The sequence below is a fragment of the Thalassophryne amazonica genome, chromosome 16 (genome assembly GCF_902500255.1).
Source record: "Thalassophryne amazonica chromosome 16, fThaAma1.1, whole genome shotgun sequence".
Lineage (NCBI taxonomy): Eukaryota > Metazoa > Chordata > Actinopteri > Batrachoidiformes > Batrachoididae > Thalassophryne > Thalassophryne amazonica.
In genome coordinates this window covers 43,455,714-43,478,546 of record NC_047118.1, presented here as the reverse complement: position 1 = coordinate 43,478,546, position 22,833 = coordinate 43,455,714, and the positions used below count along the sequence as shown (strand labels likewise).

Genomic DNA, 22,833 nt, shown 5'->3' with positions numbered 1-22,833 from the left:
TGTCAGCATTTGGGAGCTGTTCTCATGAATCTAAGTGGGAATGGATTCGGGTCTAACAAGCACACCAGGTATAATAACATCTATCTAATGTGTTCCACTTCAACCACGTCTCACGTAACTCAAGAGGAGGAACCTTCCCTGACTACAGTACGTGTGAGGAAGAAGCTCATCTCATAAGGCTACCTGTGGATTAATCAAAGTGCTCTCCCATAATATTATGTTTTAGCTCCAGTAAATCAGAACACTTGGCTCCATCAGAACCTTAAAGGAAAATTCTAACTTTTTAAAATCTGGGGCCAATTTTTTTTTTTTTCCAGATTGTTTTTGGTTAAGCATTTCACAGCAGATCCAAAGGATTTTAAATGGGCCCAATATATAGTTAGATGGTTAACATGGAGGAGGTGTACGAGGCGATTAGAAAGCTCTGCAACAAAATGCTTCTTAGGGCCACTGAATATGCTAAAATATCATTAGATGTGCTTTGCTGTCGAAGTACACATGCATATTTACCTCAGTAAATGTAAAGAAAAGTTTTAAAACCGCTGATTAAGAAGACAGCACTCAGCATTCCCCAAAAGTCTGATAAAGTCCCCTGTGAGTCCATAACACTCACAACGGCACGTTAGCTTTTAGTTGTGCTTTCTTCTTAATCAATAGATTTAATATTTTTCTTTACATTTACTAAAGGTAAACATGCACACATGTACCTCGACAGATAAACATGGCATGCTTCCCAACACATCTAATGATATTCTAAGCTTATTCAGTCGCTAGCGCACACACACACACACACACACACACACCTTCAACCGCTTATTCCAAGCAAGGGTCGTGGGAGGCTGGAGCCTATCTCAGCAACCACAGAGCGCGAGGCGGGGCACACCCAGAACAGGACGCCAGTCTGTCACAGGGCCACAAACAGACAAACAAACACATTCACACCCACTCACACACCTACGGACAATTTAAAGATTCCAATCCACCTAACCCGCATATCTTTGGATGTGGGAGGAAACTGGAGCACCCGGAGAAAACCCACGCAAACACGGGGAGAACATGCAAACTCCACACAGAAAGGCCACAGGCGCGAATTGACCTTCTTGCTGTGATGCAACTGTGGTAACCACTAAGCCACTGTGCTGCCCGTCCCTGCGAATTTGCAAGTTCTCCCACTTAGAAATCATGGAGGGGTCTGAAATTTTCATCTTAGGTGCATGTCCACTGTGAGAGACATAATCTAAAAAAAATAAAAATAAAAAATATCCGGAAATCACAATGTATGTTTTTTTTTAATAATTTATTTGTATATTACTGCTACAAATAAGTATTTGAACACCTACCAACCAGCAAGAATTCTGGCTCACACAGACCTGTTAATTTTTCTTTAAGAAGCCCTCTTATTCTGCACTCTTTACCTGTATTAATTGCACCTGTTTGAACTTGTTACCTGTATAAAAGACACCTGTTCACACAATCAATCACACTCCAACCTGTCCACCATAGCCAAGACCAAAGAGCTGTCTAAGGACACCAGGGACAAAACTGTAGACCTGCACAAGGCTGGGATGGATTACAGGACAACAGGCAAGCAGCTTGGTAGAAGACAACAACTGTTATTATTTATTAGAAAGTGGAAGAAATACAAGATGACTGTCAATCTCCCTTGGTCTGGGATTCCATGCAAGATCTCACTTTGTGGGCTAAGGATGATTCTAAGAAAACTCAGAACTACACAGGAGGACCTGGCCAATGACCTGAAGAGAGCTGGGACCACAGTCACAAAGATTACATTAGTAACACATGATGCTGTCATGGTTTAAAATCCTGCAGGGCAGCAAGGTCCCCCTGCTCAAGCCAGCACATGTCCAGGCCCGTTTGAAGTTCACCAGTGACCATCTCGATGATCCAGAGGAGGCATGGGAGAAGGTCATGTTGTCAGATGAGACCAGAATAGAGCTTTTTGGAATCAACTCCACTTACCATGTTTAGAAGATGAGAACAACCCCAAGAAAACAATCCCAATCGTGAAGCATGGGGGTGGAAACATCATACTCTGGGGGCACTCTTCTGCAAAGGGGACAGGACGACTGCACCATATTGAAGGGAGGATGGATGGGGTCATGTATTGTGAGATTTTGGCAAACAACCTCCTTCCCTCAGTAAGAGCATTGAAGATGGGTCATGGCTGGGTCTTCCAGCATGACAATGACCCCAATCACACAGCCAGGGCAACTAAGGAGGGGCTCCGTAAGAAGCATTTCAAGGTCCTGGAGTGGCCTGGCCAGTCTCCAGACCTGAACTCAATAGAAAATCTTTGGAGGGAGCTGAAACTCCAAACCTGAAAGATTTGGAGAAGATCTGTATGGAGGAGTGGACCAAAATCCCTGCTGCAGTGTGTGAAAACCTGGTGAAAAACTACAGGAAACGTTTGACCTCTGTAATGACAAACAAAGGCTACTGTACCAAGTATTTACATTGATTTTCACACATGTTCAAAATACTAATTTGCAGCAGTAACATACAAATAAATTATTTAAAAAATTCATACATTGTAATTTCCGGATTTTTTTTTTTTTTTTTAGATTATGTCTCTCACAGTGGACATGCACCTAAGATGAAAATTTCAGACCCCTCCATGATTTCTAAGTGGGAGAACTTGCAAAACTGCAGGGTGTTCAAATACTGTTTTTGTGAAGGAACAAGAGAAGGACTACAAAACCTTTGATAACTGAAAATTTCAAGTGTATATTGAGTTAAGCAAATATGAATTAAGAAGGTCAGACTGCATTATTAAGTCCACACAGACAGTAAGACTGACCTTGCGGCACCGGGGGTTGGGACAGCTGAATAGGGACATCTCCTTGTCCAACAAGGCTGGAAAGTTGCAAAAGGGACACCTGGAAAGGTAAGATAGAACATAGAGTGAAACAAAAATAAGAAGGCAAATAATACAAATGTGCATCAGACACAGAACAAGCAGCCAGGACGTGATTAATTGATGTGTATACTGATGGGTTATATGCTGAAATACAAGAAAGCATTGATGAATACAGAGATATTCAAGATGTAAATGTGACAGATCTCAAAGCAACAACTATTATGTGGACAAAAAGAAACTTGGGCCGGGGATAATTATGACAGTCACGTGGCAGACAAGCAGCTGGACATGCTTACCGGACTAGTTCGTCTGCACAGGTGGCAGCAACAGCCTCCTCTGCCTGCCGCTCGTAATATTTACACAGAATGTTCTCTGGTAGAACCTTCTCCAGCTCGCACACCGGGTAGGAGCACAGGCAGCCCCCTTCCATGCAGCTCAGCTCCGACTGGAAACATGAAGACAAACAGTTGGAAATGTGGAGGTCAAATCCACCCTCAGCTGACACTGCGCACACCAACCACACACGTGATTATTAGACAACACAACTGCACAATCCATCGGTTGCTGCCCTCCATGCAAATCGATGGCAGATGAAGAGAACATTAAAATCATCTTAAAACAGAATGCCATCCAGTGTGGCAAAGCCACAAACTGCAGTATCAATGGAAAACAGCAAGTGAGTGTCCAAATAATCACAACAATGTTGCAATGTTAGCAGGTAACACTTTCCCAAATGTGAGTCTGTACCTGTCCAGAACCAAATACTGCTTCTTGAGCATATTTGACCAGGCACTCTTTACAGAAGAGGTGACCGTCTGAACACTGCGTCATCTTCTCAAATGCAAACTCCCCAAAGCAGCAGCCGCACTCAATCAGCTGACCGTCCTGGAGAGAGATTGCCATCATTTTAAAAAGTGAAAGTGACAGCCTCGATATTGTAGAGCAGGGGTGGGCAACTTGTTCCGGAAAGGGCCAAAAGGGTGCAGGTTTTCTTTGCAGCCACTGACTCCACCAGGTGATTTCACTGATTAACTGATTCCATCTGCTCAAAGTGATGTTAATCAGTGAAATCACCTGGTGGAGTCAGTGGCTGCAAAGAAAACCTGCACCCTCTTGGCCCTTTCTGTAACAAGTTACCCATCCCTGTTGTACAGCAACTTAAAATATGAAAAAGCTCAAGAGGAAATTATTATTTTTTTCCCCCACAGCATTTGAACCACATGTGGATCTTCAAACATGATCCAATAATTTTCTGCTCCTACCTTCTTGTATTCATCCTCATTGACCTGCAGCGCCAGAAGAAAGTCCTCATGCTGAGAAGAAAGACAGAGGATGCACCATTGTAGAGTAGTAATAATCACGAGCTTTTAACAATGTGTTGGAACAGCCAACAACTAAACAACTACCAGCTCACAACCCTTACCAAAAAGTAGTACATGCAAGTATGTTTCAAGTATACTTCCAGTTTACTTTTTATATACTTATCAGTACTATTTTTTGGTAAGGGAACAGTTCCCCAATTAGTACAGTTTACTCAGTTTCACAAAACCAGTAATTAAAACTAGGTTGTATGCTGTTCCTTAAATACTTAAAGAAATAAAAGTTTTAAAAAGCGACAAAGGTATTGCACATTTTGTTTTTTGTTTGTTCTTTTTTAGAATTTGGTGTAATCTATGTATATACTAAGAGATTACTACTAGTAGTAGTAACAGCAGTACAACAGCAGCAGCAAGCAGAGGGAAAAAAATATGGACTCACTCAACTCTGAGGAATAAATTATGGAATCACCCTGTAAATTTTCATCCCCAAAACTAACACCTGCATCAGATCAGATCTACTCATTAGTCTGCATCTAAAAGGAGTGATCACACCTTGGAGAGCTGTTGCACCAAGTGGACTGACATGAATCATGGCTCCAACACGAGAGATGTCAATTGAAACAAAGGAGAGGATTATCAAACTCTTAGAAGGTAAATCATCACGCAATGTTGCAAAAGATGTTGGTTGTTCACAGTCAGCTGTGTCTAAACTCTGGACCAAATACAAACAACATGGGAAGGTTGTTAAAGGCAAACATACTGGTAGACCAAGGAAGACATCAAAGCATCAAGACAGAAAACTTAAAGCAGTATGTCTCAAAAATCGAAAATGCACAACAAAACAAATGAGGAATGAATGGGAGGAAACTGGAGTCAACGTTTGTGACCGAACTGTAAGAAACCGCCTAAAGGAAATGGGATTTACATACAGAAAAGCTAAACGAAAGCCATCATTAACACCTAAACAGAAAAAAACAAGGTTACAATGGGCTAAGGAAAAGCAATCGTGGACTGTGGATGACTGGATGAAAGTCATATTCAGTGATGAATCTCAAATTTGCATTGGGCAAGGTGATGATGCTGGAACTTTTGTTTGGTGCCGTTCCAATGAGATTTAAAAAGATGACTGCCTGAAGAGAACATGTAAATTTCCACAGTCATTGACGATATGGGGCTGCATGTCAGGTAAAGGCACTGGGGAGATGGCTGTCATTACATCATCAATAAATGCACAAGTTTACGTTGATATTTTGGACACTTTTCTTATCCCATCAATTGAAAGGATGTTTGGGGATGATGAAATCATTTTTCAAGATGATAATGCATCTTGCCATAGAGCAAAAACTGTGTGTCATGGCCTGCAAATAGTCTGGATCTTAATCCAATTGAAAATCTTTGGTGGAACTTGAAGAAAATGGTCCATGACAAGGCTCCAACCTGCAAAGCTGATTTGGCAACAGCAATCAGAGAAAGTTGGAGCCAGACTGATGAAGAGTACTGTTTGTCACTCATTAAGTCCATGCCTCAGAGACTGCAAGCTGTTATAAAAGCCAGAGGTGGTGCAACAAAATACTAGTGATGTGTTAGAGCGTTTTGTTTTTCATAATTCCATAATTTATTCCTCAGAATTGAGTGATTCCATATTTTTTTCCCTCTGCTTGGTCTAAAAAAGTAACCATTACTGACTGACACAATTATTTTTCCTGATTTCTTATAGTGTTTCTTAAAGCCAGAAAGTTGCCATTTGAAATGACTTTAGTTTTGTGTCATGTATGTGATCTGCTTTTTTTTCTACAAAATTAAACAACTGAATGAACATCCTCTGAGGTCGGTGATTCCATAATTTTTGCCAGGGGTTGTATTAGTTAAGGGTACAGACACTTTTGTGCTGCAGAACTGAGGCAAACTTGGCACACATATACTTTGGCAATATGGGGAGTGACACAGGCTATTGAGCACTGTACTAGTAGTAACAGCAGTAGTTGTTAAGGGGAGAGACACTTTGTGCTGCATTATCATCTGCAAGTGTGCTAAAACATTGGTGTCATACTTTTCTCATCTTTTGCATTTCAACTTTTACCTCTTCATTTTTGCAAGTAACAGTAGTAGTAGTAATAAAAGCAGCTGTCTCTTCTTGAGGCAGTTTTAGTTGCACCCTAACAGTTCTCTGGAATCCAGGATAAGTGGATAGCTTTGTTGGTGAAGATGGAGTTTTCATTTCAGTCTCTGAATCAAACCCGCCCTGAGGTGGTTAATCAGCTTGTGAATTTTTAAAAACATTCTAGATCAGAGGATTGCAACAACAGTGACTCATAATAAAAATAAATCACATACAGGGCAAAAAACAAAACAAACAAACAAACAAACAAACAAAGCCCTACCTATTTACAAGATGATCAGCACAACAGCACAAAGCAGCTGTTCTACACAGCTAACAATGAACAAATTCTTAGAGACAAAAAGTCCGAAACATATGCACACTTGTTTATACCTCTGCCCATTCCTTTGCTTTCTGCTGATAAAAGGAAAGTTCCTTCTGCAGAGAAGGTTCCAGATTGCTGTATGTTCTGCAATAGCGACGATCATTCTCCAAAAAATACATCCTCTTTTCAAACTTCACTGAGCCTGGGAGACCAAAAAAAGACTGATCATGTATACAACAAATCACAAAGTGAAAGGCCTACTTGTAATTTTAACTGGACTGCTATTTTCCTTAGAGAAAGTGGACAAAATAAATACAGTATTTTCCAGACTGTAAGATGCATAACTTGCATTGTTTAATTTTTTTTAACTACATCAGGAGGACCTGTAACTTATATTTCACAAAATAGCAGTGTAACTTACACAAAAATCATGGTTTGGGAGGTTTTCAGTATAGTGGAAACACACACACACACACACACAAAAAAACACATTAAAGATAATGTATCCTACATTCTTTAGGCTAGTGTGTGACTGAATAATCTGTCCACATCGTTACAAACAGTTTTTTTTATTCTTGTGAAATATAGGTTTCAGAAATACCTTATACTCTAGTGTGACTTATATTCTGGGAAATACATTAAATAGATAGGGCTTTGACCTTTTTGGCCTTGACCTTCTCCATGGGAAGCCAGAGTGTCAACTACCGCTCCCCAAAGTGGACAATACAAGTATTCAAGTTTAACTGGATTATAACCTCCGTAAGAAGCCCTAAAAATCACCTTAAGATTTAACAGTGTTACAACCATGAGGTACAAATTTGTATAGTAAGATGAAAATAAATCCCACAGTTTTGTATAACACCACTAAAAGAAAGAACAAAGCCCAAATGGTAGGCAGAATTGTGTGTGTGTGTGAGCGAGAGATACAGTGAATGCATAATTCGCATCTGTCGATCACAACTACTTATTCAGACATCATATTTAATCTGACACAGGTGTGAAGTTTCTCCTTTATTAATTGTTGGAGCTGAGTTATGATACAGACTTGAACTTGCACATCTTGGGCAGCATGGTGGGTTAGTGGTTAGCACTGTTGCCTCACAGCAAGAAGGTCATGGGATCGATTCACACCTGTGGCCTTTCTGTGTGGAGTTCTCATGTTCTCTCCATGTTTGCGTGGGTTCGCTCCAGCTTCCTCCCAAATCCAAAGACATGCGGGTTAGGTGGATTAGAAACTTTATAATTGTCCAGGTCTCCCTTGTAAAAGAGATCTCCATCTCAATGAGATTAATCTGGTTAAATAAAGGTTAAAGCTACTATGTCCTGTGGATTACAGTCCTGAACATTCTCTGAGTGAGTGTCTGAAGGCACCTCAACACTTGCACGAATTAGAGTAAACATACCGTAAACTGTTGTAAACTGTGCATGACCTGTGCACAGCTGCGTTCCAGTGCGCAAAGAATATTTGTTAAAGGTTAAAAACTTCTGGCAGGCATTAATTTCATGAACATTATACAACCTATCTGAAAACACTGTGTGTCACTGCGAGCAGGGCATCGGAGCAATTATGACATGTTACATCTATTAATATATGCAACTTTACAGATATATATATATATATATAAAACTCATGAGAAGGAATGAAAATGCAACTGTATGACCAATGCATTACAATATATATATATATATATATATACACACACGAGGTCTATTAGACAATAAACCGACCCTTTTTTTTTTTTAACTATATGGATTTGAATGACGTGCGATTCCACCAATCATGCTTGAACCCTCGTGCGCATGCGTGAGTTTTTTCACGCGTGTCGGTGACGTCATTTCCCTGTGGGCAGGCCTTGAGTGAGATGTGGTCCCGCCTTCTCGGCTGAATTCCTTTGTTTCACACGCTGCTCGAGACGGCGCGCGTTGCTTTATCAACATTTTTTCTGGACCTGTGAGGAATATCCGAGTGGACACTATTCAAGAAATTAAGCTGGTTTTCGGTGAAAAGTTTAACGGCTGATGAGAGATTATGGGGTGTTTCTGTTGCTGTAAGGACTTCCCACAGAGCAGGACGTCTTGCAGCGCTTCCAGGCGCCGTCGTCGGCCTGTTTCGACCTGAAAACATCCTAATTTAAGGCTTAATTCACCCAGGACATCATGAGAGAACAGAGAAGATTCAGAAGAGGCCGGCATGAGGACTTTATGCAGACATTCCACTGTTTAAGGACATTTTTTAATGAAAGACGTGCGCGCAAATTCGCCGAGTCGTTTCTGTGACGACTCGCTGAATCGGTGTGTGCCGCGACAGGAAAAACACCTCTGTGTTGAAAACCATTTGTAAAATTCAGGCGGCTTTTGATGGCTTTCAACAAGTGAGTAACTGAGAAATTGTTTAACAGCTTGGGCATGTTCCAACTTGCCCGTTAAGATTTCCAACGGAGGTGTTTTTCCTGTCGCGACCCCCCCCGCGGTCGGGTCCGGCCCGACATGCGACTCTGCCCGCACGTTCTTTCATTACAAAATGTCCGTTAACAATGGAATGTCCGAATAAACTCCTCATGCCAACTTCTTCTGAAAGTTCTCTGTTCTCTGACGACTTCCTGGGTCAACAGAGCCTGAAATGTGGAAGTTTTCAACTTGAAACAGCGAGACGCTGCCGCCTCGAAGCGCAGATCACCGTCAGGCGCCATGGGCCGTCCTTACGGCGACACTACCAGACCAAAATCTCTCATCAGCCGTTAAAACTTTTACCGAAAACCAGCTGAATTTATCGAATGGTGTCCACTCAGTTGTGCCTTAGAGTTTTGAAAAAATTTTGATCAAACAAAGCAGCAGCCTCTGAGCCATTCCTAAACAATGAAAAAAAACGACGAGAGGGTGGGTGACTCCTCACTCAAAGACTGCCCACAGGCGAATGACGTAACCGACAGGCGTGAAAAAACTCTCGCATGCCCACAAGGGTTCAAGCATGTCTGATGTAATCACATGTGATTCAAATCCATATGGTTTTTGAAAAAAATAATAAGGTCGGATACTTTTCTAATAGACCTCTCTCTCTCTCTCTCTCTCTCTATATATATATATATATATATATATACACTCAACAAAAATATAAACGCAACACTTTTGGTTTTGCTCCCATTCTGTGTGAGATGAACTAAAAGATCTAAAACTTTTTCCACATACACAATATCACCATTTCCCTCAAATATTGTTCACAAACCAGTCTAAATCTGTGATAGTGGGCACTTCTCCTTTGCTGAGATAATCCATCCCACCTCACAGATGTGCCATACCAAGATGCTGATTAGACACCATGATTAGTGCACAGGTGTGCCTTAGACTGTCCACAATAAAAGGCCACTCTGAAAGGTGCAGTTTTATCACACAGCACAATGCCACAGATGTCGCAAGATTTGAGGGAGCGTGCAATTGGCATGCTGACAGCAGGAATGTCAACCAGAGCTGTTGCTCGTGTATTGAATGTTCATTTCTCTACCATAAGCCGTCTCCAAAGGCGTTTCAGAGAATTTGGCAGTACATCCAACCAGCCTCACAACCGCAGACCACGTGTAACCACACCAGCCCAGGACCTCCACATCCAGCATGTTCACCTCCAAGATTGTCTGAGACCAGCCACTCGGACAGCTGCTGAAACAATCGGTTTGCATAACCAAAGAATTTCTGCACAAACTGTCAGAAACCGTCTCAGGGAAGCTCATCTGCATGCTCGTCGTCCTCATCGGGGTCTCGACCTGACTCCAGTCCGTCATCGTAACCGACTTGAGTGGGCAAATGCTCACATTCGCTGGCGTTTGGCACGTTGGAGAGGTGTTCTCTTCACGGATGAATCCCGGTTCACACTGTCCAGGGCAGATGGCAGACAGCGTGTGTGGCGTCGTGTGGGTGAGCGGTTTTCTGATGTCAATGTTGTGGATCGAGTGGCCCATGGTGGCGGTGGGGTTATGGTATGGGCAGGCGTCTGTTATGGACGAAGAACACAGGTGCATTTTATTGATGGCATTTTGAATGCAGAGAGATAACGTGACAAGATCCTGAGGCCCATTGTTGTGCCATACATCCAAGAACATCACCTCATGTTGCAGCAGGATAATGCACGGACCCATGTTGCAAGGATCTGTACACAATTCTTGGAAGCTGAAAATGTCCCAGTTCTTGCATGGCCGGCATACTCACCGGACATGTCACCCATTGAGCATGTTTAGGATGCTCTGGACCGGCGTATACGACAGCGTGTACCAGTTCCTGCCAATATCCAGCAACTTCGCACAGCCATTGAAGAGGAGTGGACCAACATTCCACAGGCCACAATTGACAACCTGATCAACTCTATGCAAAGGGGATGTGTTGCACTGCATGAGGCAAATGGTGGTCACACCAGATACTGACTGGTATCCCCCCCCCAAATAAAACAAAACTGCAACTTTTAGAGTGGCCTTTTATTGTGGGCAGTCTAAGGCACACCTGTGCACTAATCATGGTGTCTAATCAGCATCTTAGTATGGCACACCTGTGAGGTGGGATGGATTATCTCAGCAAAGGAGAAGTGCTCACTATCACAGATTTAGACTGGTTTGTGAACAATATTTGAAGGAAATGGTGATATTGTGTATGTGGAAAAAGTTTTAGATCTTTGAGTTCATCTCATACAAAATGGGAGCAAAACCAAAAGTGTTGCGTTTATATTTTTGTTGAGTGTATATATATATATATATATATAATAATTACCTTTGAGACAAGATTCCAAATGCGTTCTCCACCACACAATGCACACAAGACAACCTGCAGCTGTAGATAATTTCTTAGCAATTCTGGGAGCGATGAGAGAATGGTTTCATCAGCCAAGTTCTGAGAGCAAACGCATCATCGGCTACGAAATGATTATTTATGTAGCATGGTGTCAAGCGGGACAAAGCGGAACGCATTGGCATGACGAATTGCATGGCAGTGGGGGGATCAAATTCGTGCAAGTGTTAAGGTGCCTTGAGACTTTGTTCAGACTGCCAGTAAAAATCCGATGTATGCGTATATCTGATTTGAATCTGAGTCCACGTTGAAAATCTGAACAATCAAAAATTGCACGAAATCCTTCTTTCCCCCCCAAAATGTGTTTCAAGCCTTATTCACGGGCTGTCTGAAATGCAACTACAATGGTATTTTTTTCAAATGTGTTCTGATCTGTATGGTCTGATGAGATTCTGGGTGTGTTTGCTTAAATCTGTGTCTTTTGGTGAAGCATAAAATTCAGCGCAGGGGGAAGCTGTACACTCCCCCTGCCGCTACTTCAGACTACGTCACTCATTATCCCACACTCCAGACAGTTTTCACCCCTCCAATAAACCTGCTCACTGCACACTCCAAAAAAAGAAAACAAAACATTCAACATGAAGTGTGCTTACATGGATGTGGAGCTGGGTGCCAGGCATCATTGGTCAGTTGAATGAGCCGCTGGACTAAAAGTCATACTAAAGACAAATGATGTGGAAAGACTGAGCAGCAACACAACAGCTGCCTTCAGCTGCTGTGTGCCTGTGTTGTGTGACTCCAATGTGACACTTGCAGTGTGTTTCCAGCTAATGAGTACATGGATACAGTAAGGTCTGTCATGATTCAAACACCAAACATGAATGAGTTGGGTACTGCTCCACCATGTGAAAGTTTACCAAAAGATTAAGGTGACAATCAAGTTTTGTTTTGCTTTTTGTCCTCTCCCTCCAAAATATGCCACTCTGCATTTGGTCACATTCCGTTAACATGCCCTCTGCCGGGCACTACGTCATTACTATTGCAACTGATGTGGATAAAATGGAAAATGAGGATTGCCACAAGGACACATGGATCATATCTGGTAACTTGCTATATATAGTGTGGACAAATCAGCAAAATCAGATTTGAATGAGATATCCAATAAATCCTATTTCAACTGACAGCCTGATAAAAAAAAAAAAAACAAACCTTAATGTGCTTTGGCGCATATGTCCTAATCTCGGGATCCCCCAGTCAGAGGTAACACTGCAGGAAAGGGAAGTTTGGGGCCCCCTAGTGGGGCTGTTGCCCCTGCAACCCCATACCAGTTAATCGTTTGACGTTGTATATATGTATGTATGTATGTACAGTAGTGTTCAGAATAATAGTAGTGCTATGTGACTAAAAAGATTAATCCAAGTTTTGAGTATATTTCTTATTTCTTAACAAGACCAAGCATTCATGATATGCACACTCTTAAGGCTATGAAATTGGGCTATAAGTATAAAAAAAATGGAGAAAAGGGGGTGTTCACAATAATAGTAGTGTGGCATTCAGTCAGTGAGTTCGTCAATTTTGTGGAACAAACAGGTGTGAATCAGGTGTCCCCTATTTAAGGATGAAGCCAGCACCTGTTGAACATGCTTTTCTCTTTGAAAGCCTGAGGAAAATGGGACGTCCAAGATACTGTTCAGAAGAACAGCGTAGTTTGATTAAAAGGTTGACTGGAGAGGGGAAAACTTATACGCAGGTGCAAAAAATTATAGGCTGTTCATCTACAATGATCTCCAATGCTTTAAAATGGACAAAAAAAAAAAAAAAAAAAACAGAGACGCGTGGAAGAAAACGGAAAACAACCATCAAAATGGATAGAAGAATAACCAGAATGGCAAAGGCTCACCCACTGATCAGCTCCAGGATGATCAAAGACAGTCTGGAGTTACCTGTAAGTGCTGTGACAGTTAGAAGACGCCTGTGTGAAGCTAAATTATTTGCAAGAATCCCCCGCAAAGTCCCTCTGTTAAATAAAACACATGTGCAGAAGAGATTACAATTTGCCAAAGAACACAATTGGCCTAAAGAGAAATGGAGGAATATTTCGTGGACTGATGAGACCCAAAAAGACAGTTTGAGACGACCCCCAAACTCTGAATTTAAGCCACAGTTCACAGTGAAGACAGTGAAGCATGGTGGTGCAAGCATCATAATATGGGCATGTTTCTCCTACTATGGTGTTGGGCCTATATATCACATACCAGGTATCATGGATCAGTTTGGATATGTCAAAATACTTGAAGAGGTCATGTTGCCTTATGCTGAAGAGGACATGCCCTTGAAATGGGTGTTTCAACAAGACACTGACCCCAAGCACACTAGTAAACGAGCAAAATCTTGGTTGCAAACCAACAAAATGAATGCCTCGCAGATGTGAAGAAATCATGAAAAACTGTGGTTATACAACTAAATACTACTTTAGTGATTCACAGGATTGCTAAAAAGCAGTTTGAACATAATAGTTTTGAGTTTGGAGCATCAACAGCAGATGCTACTATTATTGTGAACACCCCCTTTTGTACTTTTTTTTTTTTTTTTACTAATAGCCCAATTTCATAGCCTTAAGAGTGTGCATATCATGAATGCTTGGTCTTGTTGGATTTGTGAGAATCTACTGGTACCTTATTTCTCATGTAACAATAAGAAATATACTCAAAACCTGGATTAATCTTTTTAGTCACATAGCACTACTATTATTCTGAACACTACTGTATGTACTTAGTCCTTTCCAAGCTAATGTTTGGTACTTGGCTAATTTCAAACATTAGCAGTGCTGCTGCCATGAAGCATTAGATCGGTAAGTGGCTTTCAGAAGGAAATATGATGTGAGCAGTAGTGTGCCCACAATGAGAAAATGAGCTACATTTTACATGTTCTATAGATATATTAAAATCCACATACTGTAACTAAAGTTTAAAAACTAATAAAAACCCCTATAAAATCACAAGAAAACTGAGATTTTACAAACTGAATCCTGTAGAAACAAAGTGTTAAATGGACTCAGCACAGCCTACCGTGCTCAAAATGGAAATCAATGTAGGGGCGCTCAGAGGAGACTCTGTTTCGTCGTCTCTTTCCTGAGGGGTCACCTGAAACTTGCCATTTTTTCAGAGCTTCACATAAGGCCTGAGAGGAAGAGTGCAGTGGAAACAAAGACAGATGCAGGCAGAAATGGAGGTATTGAGAGGAGACATTATAGAGAGTGAGAGAAGTTGGAGAAAGGAAATAAGATGACAAGAACAAACCAGACCAACAATCAACAAAGCCTTCTGTAATTCATTACCTTTCGTGTGATTGCATAGTGTCCCTTGAGGGCGTTAAGGGCCCATTTGATATCCTGAACGCTGAGCATCTTGAAATCTGCCATGAGCAAGTCGGCAGCCTGCACTACAGCCATTGGTCCCACAGTCTCCAGCTTGGCAAAGTCAAACAAGTCCTCGGACACCTGAAAGGTTCCAGAGCACAAACACAGAGTGCTCTAAAACTCAGATATCATATTTAAGGACTAACATACTGTAAGAGTAGTTGTTTGTGGTGATTTTGTTTAGGACAGAAAGATATGAACATCATCATTCATGTGATGGTTATAATTTCTTATGATCTCTAATTTGTTAGTAAGTATGCCAAGAACACCCCAAATGCTTACACCTTATTTACATTACATCCATCTCCATCCATGCGGATTTGCTGTGGGAAGCAGCTGAAAAAGCGAAGATTTGCACAATACAAGAACTTTCAAGAAAATCCCATGTGCAATATTTTTTGAGGAACCACACCTAATGTCTAGGAGTCTAACTTATAGAGTTACACTGATTTTTTTTTTTTTTTTTTTTTACAACTGGAAATACACTTCCCAGTCATGTTAATCCTGTTCTTGTAATTCAAGCATATTCCTCAATAATCTTTTATTTTCATGATGCAGTCATAAAGTTCAATTATAAAAGGTGTAAAAGACTATTTTTTGTGACATGCTAACACTTTGTACACATTGCAAGCCATCTTGTGTTGGTGAGAATGTCAAATATTGATCTACATTTTCATTCACAAGTATAATCATGACATACCTGCTTATCTAACCTCAGAATGAACATTTAAAAAAAAAAAAACTTTCTCCCAACATATTATGCAGCACACCCAACATAACCCTCTGGATATTTTTTAAAGCCATAAATCCAAAACAGCTTAGATCTTAGCAATTTCAAAACAGACAACATTGATGAAGACAACGGTCTGAAGCTGACAGATGGTGATCCACCAAAAAGCGGGGATAATTACTGAAAATCTTTATGAGAAGAATGCCTAAAAAACTGGGACTCTTGGGAAGATTTATTTTCCCTTAATCCATACGAAAAGGGCTCTATTTCAAAGTCTTATGATTACATCTTATCCTTAAACACCGACCCGTTCGTTAAAATTAAGATGGTATGGAAAAAGGAATTGGACACACAACCGAAGCACGAACTGTGGAATAAAGCTATAGAGTGAGATCCACCTCTTCTTGTGCACGTGTTGGACCTATCCAATTTAAAGTCCTACATAGGATTCATTTTTCTAAATCAAGACATTCTGAAATATTTCCTGAGGTAGAAGACAAATGTGATGTATGTACGAGTCTCTCATACTTTCTGAAAACATTTTGATGAAGCAAAGCGGCAGTCGATCAGCCAATTTCCTGACAATGAAAATCCGACGAGGGGGCTGGACCACTCCTCCCACAAGGCGTGCTCACAGGCGACTCACGCAACCGACAGGCGTGAAAAAACTCACGCATGCGCACAAAGGTTCAAGCTTGGCTGATGCAATCACACATGATTCAAATCCATATAGTTTTTGCAAAAAATAAAAAGGTCCGTTACTTTTCTAACAGACCTCGTATGGCTCTCCTCACCAGCTAAATCATGTTTTTCCTTTGTCCAAACTAACATAATTTTTTTTGGCTTTGTTTCTTTAACACTGTGTCCAAAGTTCTTAGAGTCACTCTATAGCCATGCTCACTGATTGCTATATTTGGGATTCCTGATAGTTAACTTCCATTAACTCCCATACAGAAAGATATTTTAGCTTTTGTATCATTAATAGTAAGATGTACTATTCTGTTACATTGGAATTCAGCTATGTGCCCCTCTATTCTGGGGTTCTGATTTGTCAAGATGGCGCCGTTGTATGTGGCCTGCCGTCGGCACTTGCTTCTTTTAGTGTCGTTTTTATTGTTTTTGCACTTTGTTGCATGGAATGTGTCACCGCTCCTCGTGTATGATCGCCAGACTCTTATCAGCGTTTGGGCTTCGCTGGAGAATTTCGCTGTTCCTGGCTCGGGCGGACGGCCAGGGATGCGGCTGCCCCCACCGCCTGTCTTAGTGTCCGTACCGGACTTTCTACGCTGGCCGCTTGGCGTGTTGCCTCGGCGTCTGCGCCGCAGAGGACGCGGGAAGAGAGGAGGAGTCCGTGTTCGGCTCAGAGTGTGCCTGGCTGTTTCCTGCAAACATGCTCCACGACAATTCATAGCCGGATTCTTCACTCCATATGACGGCTACGACGTGCGGCGTTCCCTGACTTTTCGCTATCGGTGGCTCCGGCCGGTTGTGTGGGGTGCCGGGTCTCCACTTACGCGTCGCCGTCCTGTGAGGAGCTGCAGTCGTGGCTGCGTGCAGGAGAACCTGCGCCCGCTCAGTTGTGTCTCGCAGCAGACTGACGTGCGCTCAGTCCGTGTGGCGCTCGTCAACACAAGGTCACTCACAAGTAAGACTTTCATTTTGAATGACTTTTTCTCCAGTTGTGATCTGGACTTTCTCCTGTTAACGGAGACCTGGTTGAAACCAGGTGAAAACAGCGCCTTTTCTGAGCTCCTCGCCCCCGGCTGCTCATTTTTCTTTCTCCCCACGAGCATCAGGTAGAGGCGGGGGTGTGGCCACGGTTTTTAAAGACAACTTTAAATGCCGATTTTTATCTTCTAATGCCTACTCCACTTTTGAACTTCAGATGTTTGTGATGGAGTTCCACTGTCCTGTGCTCTGTGCTGTTGTTTATCGTCCACCAAAATTTAATAAGGATTTTATTCAGGAGTTTTCTGAGTTTCTGGCAGATTTTATCCCAAAATATGATAAATTTTTGGTCTGTGGTGATTTTAATATTCATATCTGTTGTCCTTCTAATCAGCTGGCTGATGATTTTAAAAGCCTCCTGAACTCTTTTGGTCTAACACAAGTTGTGGATGGACCAACACATAATCTTGGACACACCTTGGACCTGGTTATTTCTTTTGGGCTCTCAGTTTCACTTAAGGACATATCAGACATTGCTATTTCAGATCACTTTCCTGTTATTTTTGAATTTATTGCTCCTCCATCTGCTAGTAAGCCACTTGTTCCTGTCTCTCGCCACCGTTTGGTTACCTCCTCGACAGCGGGGGACTTTGCTGCTGCCTTCATGGACTCTCAGTTTTATGCCATGAATGGACTGGTTTCTCCATTACTCCCAGATAACATCCTCTCTTCTTTCCACTCTACATGCACAGTAATTTTGGACTCTGTTGCACCGATGTGCTGCAAATCCAGGAAATCAAAATCCGACCCCTGGTTAAATGCCACAACCCGTGCCCTCAGGCAACGCTGCAGACGGGCAGAGAGAAAATGGAAAAAGGACAAACTACAGGTGTCTCTGGGTTTTCTGAGGGACAGTCTGACTATCAGAAGGCTGTGAAGGAGGCAAAAGCACAATATCTGTCTCATATTATTTCTAGCAGTTGTCATCGTCCCAGTGTGTTATTTCAGACTATAAACTCAGTTGTAAATCCACACACCTCTGTTTTGATGGACGCTACAACCACAACCTTTGAGGAGTTTCTTCAGTTTTTTATTGATAAGGTTTCATCAGTCAGACAGAACGCTGATCAGAGCTGTAATGTTGAGTTGTCTGCTCCTTGTGCACATTCTGCTGTGCTCGAACAGTTTGAGCCCATTTCTTTTGCATCTCTCACTGATGTTGTAAAACACATAAAATTTACAAGTTGTCCTTTAGATGTTGTTCCAGCTAAGGTGCTGAAGGAGGTTTTTAATACTGTTGGGGCGGGTCTCCTAACTTATCAACGCTTGTCTTAGATCAGGGTCTGTTCCAGCTGCTTTTAAACATGCTGTGGTTTGACCTCTTCTTAAAAAACCTCACCTGGACTCATCAGTTTTATCCAATTTTAGACCTGTGTCTCATCTGCCACTTCTATCTAAGGTTTTAGAAAAGGTTGTCTTTTTACAGTTACAATCATTTTTAGAAGACAATCTCATCCTTGAAAATTTCCAATCTAGGTTTAGATCGCGACACAGCACTGAGTCAGCACTTTTAAAAGTTCATAATGACATCACTGTCGGTGGATGCAGGGAATCCTGCTGTGCTGGTTCTGTTGGACCTCACAGCAGCCTTTGATACTGTGGATCACACAGTACTTGTTTCCCGGTTGGAACATTTTATTGGCATTCATGGTACTGCACTTAAGTGGTTTAGATCATATTTGGCTGAAAGGAGCTTTTCTGTCATGATTGGGGACCTTTTCTCATCAACTGCTCCTCTGTGCTGTGGAGTGCCGCAGGGATCTGTCCTTGGGCCGATTCTATTTTCTTTGTACATTCTGCCATTGAGGTCAGTTATAACCCAGCACAACCTGTCCTTTCATTGTTATGCAGATGATCTGCAAATCTATCTGCCTGTGAGGACTAATGGGAGTGATCAGTGTCATCCCTATTTAATTGTATTCGTGATGTAAAGCAGTGGCTGTCCCAAAACTTCCTTTGCCTGAATTATGGTAAAACTGAGATCATGGTGTTTGCGCGCATTGGCACACCAAATGTGGTAACACCAAATTTTGGTGCTTTGGCTAACTATGTAAAACCATCCATCCATTTTCTTCCGCTTTATCCGGAGTCGGGTCGCGGGGGCAGCAGCTCAAGCAAAGCCGCCCAGACCTCCCGATCCACACACACCTCCTCCAGCTCCTCCGGGGGAACCCCAAGGCATTCCCAAGCCAGCCGAGAGATGTAGTCCCTCCAGCGTGCCCTGGGTCTTCCCCGGGGCCTCCTCCCAGTGGGACGTGCCCGGAACACCTCTCCAGCGAGGCGTCCAGGGGGCATCCGGAAAAGATGCCCGAGCCACCTCAACTGACTCCTTTCGACGTGGAGGAGCAGCGGCTCGACTCCGAGCTCCTCCCGAGTGACCGAGCTCCTCACCTTATCTCTAAGGGAGTGCCCAGCCACCCTGCGGAGGAAACTCATCTCGGCCGCTTGTACTCGCGATCTCGTTCTTTCGGTCATGAGCCAAATCTCATGACCACAGGTGAGGATCGGAACGTAGATCTATCTGTAAATCGAGAGCTTTGCCCCCCTACTCAGCTCTCTCTTCACCACGACGGTCCGATACAGCGACTGCATCACTGCAGATGCTGCACCGATCCGTCTATCGATCTCCCGCTCCATCCGTCCCTCACTTGTGAACAAGACCCCGAGATACTTAAACTCCTCCACTTGAGGCAAGGACACTCCACCGACCTGAAGAGGGCAAAGCACCTTTTTCCGGTCGAGAACCATGGCCTCGGATTTGGAGGTGCTGATCTTCATCCCGGACGCCTCACACTCGGCTGCAAACCGCCCCAGTGCACGCTGAAGGTCCTGATTTGACGAAGCCAACAGAACCACATCGTCCGCAAACAGCAGAGACGAGATTCTGTGGTTCCCAAACCAGACCCCCTCTACACCCTGGCTACACCTAGAAATTCTGTCCATAAAAATAATGAACAGAACCGGTGACAAAGGGCAGCCCTGGCGGAGGCCAACGTGCACTGGAAACAGGTTTGACTTACTACCGGAAATGCGAACCAAGCTCCTGCTGCGGTCGTACAGGGACCGGATAGCCCTTAGCAAAGGACCCCGGACCCCGTACTCCCGGAGCACTCCCCACAGGGTGCGCCAAGGGACACGGTCGAATGCCTTCTCCAGATCCACAAAACACATGTGGACTGGTTGGGCAAACTCCCATGAACCCTCGAGCACCCGATGGAGCGTGTAGAGCTGGTCCAGTGTGCCGTGACCAGGACGAAAACCACACTGCTCCTCCTGAATCCAAGGTTCGACCATTGGTCGAATTCTCCTCTCCAGTACTCTGGAAGAGACCTTACCGGGGAGGCTGAGGAGTGTGATCCCCCTATAGTTGGAACACACCCTCCGGTCCCCCTTCTTAAACAGAGGGACCACCACCCCGGTCTGCCAATCCAGAGGCACTGTCCCCGATCGCCACGCAATGTTGCAGAGGCGTGTCAGCCAAGACAGCCCCACAACATCCAGAGATTTAAGGTACTCAGGACGGATTTCATCCACCCCAGGAGCCTTGCCACCGTGGAGCTTTCTAACCACCTCGGTGACTTCGGCCTGGGTAATGGATGAGTCCGCCTCCAAGTCCCCAGTCTCTGCTTCCTCTTCGGAAGACGTGATGATGGGATTGAGGAGATCCTCAAAGTACTCCTTCCACCGCCCGACAACATCCCCAGTCAGGGTCAACAGCTCCCCACCCACACCGTAAACAGTGCTGGTGGAGAGCTGCTTCCGCCTCCTGAGGCGTCGGACGGTTTGCCAGAATCTCTTCGAGGCCGACCGATAGTCCTCCTCCATAGCCTCCCCGAACTCCTCCCAGACCTGAGTTTTTGCCTCTGCGACAGCACGGGCTGCGGCACGCTTGGTCTGCCAGTACCTGTCAGCTGCCTCTGGGGTCCCACCTACCAACAAATATAAGTAGGACTCCTTCTTCAGCTTGATGGCATCCCTTACTTCCAGTGTCCACCACCGGGTTCGGGGATTGGCGCCGCGACAGGCACTAGAGACCTTGCGACCACAGCTACGAGCAGCCGCATCGACAACAGAGGTGGAGAACATGGTCCACTCGGACTCCATGTCTCCAACCTCCCCCGGGATCTGGGAGAAGCTCTCCCGGAGGCGGGAGTTGAAGACCTCGCTGACAGAGGGTTCCGCCAGTCGTTCCCAGCAGACCCTCACGATACGTTTGGGCCTGCCAGGTCTTACCGGCTTCCTACCCTCCCAGCGGATCCAACTCACCACCAGGTGGTGATCAGTCGACAGCTCTGCCCCTCTCTTCACTCGAGTGTCCGAGACACGTGGCCGAAGGTCAGATGATACGACTACAAAGTCGATCATCGACCTCCGGCTCAGGGTGTCCTGGTGCCACGTGCACTTATGGACACCCTTGTGCTCGAACATGGTGTTCGTGATGGACAAACTGTGACTAGCACAGAAGTCCAACAACTGAACACCACTCAGGTTCAGATCTGGGAGATCAATGGAGTCCCCAGTCGGAGCGCTATCTAGTACCCCTCCCAGGGACTCCAGCTGTCAAGAATTTGGGAGTGATATTTGACAGCTGTTTGAGGTTCAATCAACAGATAAATTCTGTTGTCAAAGCTAGTTTTTTCCAACTTCGCCTTTTGGCTAAAATAAAGCACTTTCTCAGTAGACGTGATCTTGAGACAGCCATTCATGCTTTCATCAGCTCCAGACTTGATTATTGTAATGCACTTTATTCGGGCATTAATCAGTCGTCTCTTGCACGTCTCCAGTTGGTGCAGAATGCTGCTGCTCGTCTTTTGACAAACACTTTTAGACGTGAGCATATTACGCCCATCCTGTACTCACTCCACTGGCTTCCAGTTCGTTTTAGAATTGATTTTAAAATTTTAATGTTTGTTTTTAAAGCTATTTATGGCCTTGCACCTCCCTACTTGTCTGAAATTTTAACTTTGCGCACCTATAGTAGGACATTAAGAGCGTCTGGCCAGCTTTACTTAGATATTCCAAGGTCAAGATATAAACGCTGGGGTGATCATGTTTTCGCGGTAGCTGGCCCGAGACTGTGGAATGAGCTACCTTTTGAGTTACGTACTATTCCTGACCTAGCACTTTTTAAATCTAAGTTAAAGACTTATTTATTTAAACTGGCTTTTAACACTTAGTGGGGAGGTGACATGTTCTGTTATTTTTATGTTATTTTTTATGTGTTGTTTTAAATTTTTATTTTATGTGTGTTTTGTAAATTTGTGTTTTTAATGTTAAGCACTTTGAACACCAGTCGGTGCTGTAAAGCGCTTTGTAAATAAATGTTGATTGATTGATTGATCTATTTTTCAGTAACTTAAAGTAACCATGTTTTTTCCCACCATACAATTGTATGCCATTTTCTTTTTGCACATACTTAAAATGAGAACTGTTTTGTTTTTATATCGTTTTGCTAATTTCCATTTTATCAAATTAAAAAAAAAAAAACGTAAATTGGGACTCCCAATACTTGTATACCAGCACCTATAAAGTGACTTAATAAAGTAACAAAATAAAGTAACAAATGCATC

General features: G+C 43.3%; 1 protein-coding gene across 2 annotated transcripts in view; it reads right to left on the bottom strand.

Annotated features, from left to right (window-relative positions):
- The window catches only part of rnf216 (ring finger protein 216), a 57,221-nt gene that overhangs the window by 20,621 nt on the left and 13,767 nt on the right, over nt 1-22,833 (bottom strand). For both annotated transcript variants that reach the window (XM_034189962.1, XM_034189963.1), the window contains exons 7-13: nt 14,725-14,886; nt 14,456-14,567; nt 6,689-6,822; nt 4,141-4,191; nt 3,626-3,763; nt 3,175-3,323; nt 2,819-2,897 (exon numbers count right to left, since the gene is read on the bottom strand). In XM_034189962.1, coding sequence (XP_034045853.1) covers nt 2,819-2,897; nt 3,175-3,323; nt 3,626-3,763; nt 4,141-4,191; nt 6,689-6,822; nt 14,456-14,567; nt 14,725-14,886 — 825 coding nt within the window. The remainder of the gene's footprint in view (nt 1-2,818; nt 2,898-3,174; nt 3,324-3,625; nt 3,764-4,140; nt 4,192-6,688; nt 6,823-14,455; nt 14,568-14,724; nt 14,887-22,833) is intronic.